At 55.6% G+C, this 4,371-nt stretch overlaps 1 protein-coding gene across 1 annotated transcript in view; it reads right to left on the bottom strand.

Moving 5' to 3' along the window:
• Positions 1-4,371, bottom strand: part of ANKRD13B (ankyrin repeat domain 13B) — a 27,148-nt gene extending 22,777 nt beyond the window's left edge. Inside the window, exon 1 of the mRNA XM_007937406.2 lies at positions 4,249-4,371. Within this exon, the coding sequence (XP_007935597.2) occupies positions 4,249-4,371 (123 nt within the window). The remainder of the gene's footprint in view (positions 1-4,248) is intronic.

The following is a 4,371-nucleotide window of genomic DNA, read 5'->3' as shown; positions in this document are numbered from 1 at the left end:
CCGGCCTCAGTCCCCGCCCGGGCCACTGCGGAGCCGCGTCCTTGGCGGGTGGGTTGGTCTGGGGGCCCCCTGACCCCTCGCGTCCGTGGACAATCCGGGAAGGACATTCCCGGAGCCTCCTCCCACCCCATAGTCTGAGGGAGGCGGGCAGCTAGCTGCACCCCCACCTCCATCTCTGTGTCCAAACGGAAGCGCCAACCTGGGGTAGCAGGAGGGCCGTGGCAGAGGCCCGGAGGGTTTAGGAGGTGAGGGCGAGTATGGTTTGTGTCATCTCGGTGCCACCCCCGCGTCTTGCACCTGCTGCTCGCATGGTCTGCGCACCCGCCGGGGTGGCGCGGGTAAGGAGCAGAGAGCTGGGCAGATGTGCCGGGGGCCCTGGATACTGTTTCCTCAGGCACAGTTGAGGGAGTGGCTACTCCTAGGACTCCGTGCTCCTGACTCCTACGACTGGGGCTCCCTGTAGGCCCTGGTATTCGGGGTCAGTCCAAGCCTGGGCATCTTCCCTGGAGACAGTCATTCCCAGGCCTGCTGGTGACTGGGACCAGCTGGATTCAGCTTTTCGTGCTCCCCAGTGAGGCCTGCTTAGGAAGGCACGTCTGCCCACGCCTGGGCACAGACCCCTCCCGGTCCCCCAGCCAGACTCTGGCCAGGATTGGGTAGTGGGCAATGCGGGGGTGCCAAATTCCCAGGATCAGGTTGTCTTTCTCCCTCGCTCCTGGCTGTATTTACCAAGGTGCTTCTCTTCCCAGCAGAATTGGGTTCTGCCTGGTGTTGAACCCCACTGGGTTCCTGAGTAAGTAAGGGGCAGTGACCTGAGAGGTTGTTCCCTTCTGACATGTCTGATGGTGCTCACCAGCTGGCTTGGGGAAGGAAACTGACTCTTGTCCGTTTTCCCTTTAGAAAAAGGGCTTTCTCCCTGGGAGACCGCTGAGAAGCCCAAGGGGTCTTTGAACCCCAGGGGGAATATAGCACAATTAAGGGTGAAGGTATTTTATGTGCTCATAACTTTCAGCCACCCCTTGGACAGGTCCAGGACCCCTACAGATTGAGCCCCGCAGATGCTCTGGTAGTTCTGGTTGTGCCAAGCTAGAGTGTATAGGAATGGTGCATGCCTGTCAGGGCATGGGCATAAGGACGTTGTGGGCAGTTATGATCCCAAGACCTTCTCTCAGGGCATATAATGGTTTGGAGGGTTCTGGAGAAGCTATCTGGTGAGCTGCCATTGCCCCTTCTTGACTGGAAACTATGACCCCTTCCCCACAACCACTGGCAGGTCTGGAGATGGAAGAGCTCAGAGGAAAGCTTGCCTTCTGTGTGTCCCCGGCTTTTCTGCTCTTCTCCTGAGTGGGTGTAGTGTGGGGCGCCAAGAAGGGCTGTGGAAAGCTCAGTGGACACCCTGTCAGGACAGTGTGGGTTCTAGAGTTGCCTTTGTTTCCAGCTTACTCTGTGACCCGTAGCTAGACTTTCATCACTCTGGGCCTCAGTTTCCTCAACTGCGAGGCAAAGAAATTTGACTAGAAATGGTTTTTAAAGGATCCTCCCATCTCTGAAAATTTATTTCAACAAGATGGATTGACACATAGTCCCATTAATGGGCTCAAACACGTCAAATGTTGTGGAGATGGCTCAGGACTGGGCAACTTCCTTCTGTTAATAGGAGGTTGGCATGCGCAGGGGCCAACTTGATGGCAACTAACAACACCCATCTCCAAGCCTGTGGTCCCGTTTCTGGGGCAGAGGGACGCAGGGCAGCATCACCATGGCAGTTTTCCATTCTCTGTGGCATCTGAATGCTTGCCTGAGGCCTCTGGGTGCCAGTGGGCTGGGAGGAGTGGTGCGAGTCAAGTGTGTTGGGGTGCCTGGCTTCTGTCCTTAGTCCCTGACAGATATTTGTGGCCAAGTGCCTGCTTTCCCCCTGACCCAGAATACAGGTCAGGAAGTGGCAAATGGTGAGAAGGTGAGGATGGTAAAGTGGGCAGAGTACTGACAAGTGTTACCACCCCATCTTGGCACCAAGTGTGGTGTCTGGCACATAGCACGTGCTCCCCAAGGGTTGGGATGCTTGTCAGGACCCCAGCTGGCTGCTTAGGCTATCCTATACTCCCACCCTGTAACGCTGGTCCTGGCATGGAGGCCATTCTCCAGGTATCATAGCAGCCCAGGTAAGAGTTGAGTACACCTAGAAGTCTGGAGGCCAGGCCCAGTGCCAAGCCCTTGTTGTATACTTTCTACCCAGAGTCATAGACTCCTCAGTGTGATGGGAGCCCTGCAGTCCTGCCTGGCAGTGGGGTTGTGACCTCATTGTTGGTTGTTAATGTCAGGGGGCATGGAGGTGAAAGATGAGGTGCAGCCTAAGAACCCTGTCCTCCCTCTGCTCCCCGGCCTGGACACACCAGGGACCAGTGTGACTATGTGGCAAGGCAGCTAGACGTGGCATGGCTGCTCTCTTGCCAGATGCTGTCAGTGTCCCCACCTGCCCTTGGGAGTCCATGAGAGGGGCAGGGCTGGGAAGCACCCCTCCTCTTCCTCCTCCACCTACTCTGCCATACAGTCCCAGCCCCACTCTCAGGGGCCTACTCCTGACCAGTGGGCTTGCCCTCTCAACCTGCCCACTGTGGCAGCCCCCGGCACAGGGATAAAGATGCCTGTTCTGTGGGTCCCTCGGTGAGCAGGGCTGGCCACCAGCTGATGACATGTTGGGACAACGTGCAGGCTTGTTAATCTCTTAATAACACGGATTGAGGAGTAGGTGAATTGAGGTTTTTGCTTGCTTTTTTATTGAGAGATAGCATATGTATGGTGAAGTGCCTGTTCTTTTAAGTGTTCAGCCTGATGAATGGTTACGTGTGTGTGTGTGTGTGTGTGTGTGTACACACATCTGTGTAACTCCAGTCAAGACATAGAGCATCTTCAGGACCCAGCTTGTGCCTTCTCCCCAGCCAAAGGCCCTCCAAAATAACCACCATTCTGACTTCTGTCCACATAGATTACTCTTGCCTCCTTTCCAGATGGTGGGCTTTTTCCTCTTGTCCAGTGAGGATCTGGTCCTGGGCTCAGTAGAGAAAGCGTGGGGGAAGCTGAAGCTGGCCTTTGTATGCAGACCTAGTGGCCCTAGAGGCCACTAATGGCTTTTTCTCTGTGACTGGCTAAGAGTGGTGGGTGGGCAAGACCTCTTCTGCTCCTTACCCACGCATGCCAGACTTCCACCCTGACTGGAGGCAGAAGCCCAGGATTCCAGGGGGGCTGCCATACTCCCTCCTCTGTACATTCCCTCCCATGCACTCTTCTGCCCTGAGTTTGGTCCAGGAACCTGTTGGGGTCAAGAGTCCCTTAACTTTAAACTGTAATAGCCATTTGCCTTTCAGAAACCTTTCCTGCTCCTCTGTTTAGGGACTAACCTGGGTAGGGAATGGGGCTTCTGCTTGGGTAAACACAAGGCCCGGTGGGGATAGGAAGTGACTAGTAGGTTTAAGGTGAGTTTCTCATCCATGTCATCTAGAACTCAGGAGGCCTCTGTGTGGCCCAGACTAGGACAGCATCCCCTATCCGCCCTTCCTATTTCTAACTGTAATCCCCTACCGTGGCCACTGTGGGATAGAGGGAAGACCCCTCCCCCAGGCTGGGAGAGAGTGATAAGCAAAGCCTTGGACCATGTTCCCTGGATCCTGGTCTCTCGGGGCACTGCCATATCTAGGATATCACCATGTCTGGTCTGTCCCCAGTTTAGAGCTCCTAGACCACTGGCCCTGGATATCTGACCAAGTTTTCCAAGCTTGGCTTCGCTGGTGGGGCTGCTGGCCTGGGGTGGAGGCCTCAGGATGGCCCGTTTATGATCCTGGCCTGGGCGGCTCCCTACTTACAGGAAACCCCACCATTTCAACAAGAGGAATTTGGGCTGCGTCATTCCCAGCTTCCTGACTGGGCTGCCGGAGGTGGCTGGCTTGCAGACCCCTGACCCAGTGGGGTTTAGGGGTGGGGGAAGGGAGCTTTCCATGCCTGGGGCGACTCAATGTTTGGGTAAATTTAACACAAAAGTGTGCCTAAGAGCTCCCCCTCTTGGCATAGATGTTGGGCTCCCTTCCTCGTACGCCCCTGGCGTCAGCCCCCCAGGAAAGGGTATGGCCGTCACCCTATCCATCCCTCTGTTCCTATCTCAGCTCCAGCGGAGTCACCCTATTTTATAGGGTAACCCTAAAGGCCTAGACCCAAAGATCTAACCCTAGCTTTTTTAATTTCCATTTTCCGCACCTTATGGCGGGGGCACTTGCTATGGGCACAGCTCAGGCTGGGCACCTGACTCAGAGTCTCCTCACAGTTCTCCTGGGCACCCTGATGGAAGTCAACCACCTTCTGGTTGGGAGAGGCTCTCAT

This window comes from Orycteropus afer, unplaced genomic scaffold (assembly GCF_000298275.1).
Source record: "Orycteropus afer afer isolate SDZICR_OR568_19922 unplaced genomic scaffold, OryAfe1.0 scaffold00042, whole genome shotgun sequence".
Lineage (NCBI taxonomy): Eukaryota > Metazoa > Chordata > Mammalia > Tubulidentata > Orycteropodidae > Orycteropus > Orycteropus afer.
Note: the sequence above shows the minus strand (reverse complement) of the source record. Positions and strands in the feature narration are given on the sequence as shown.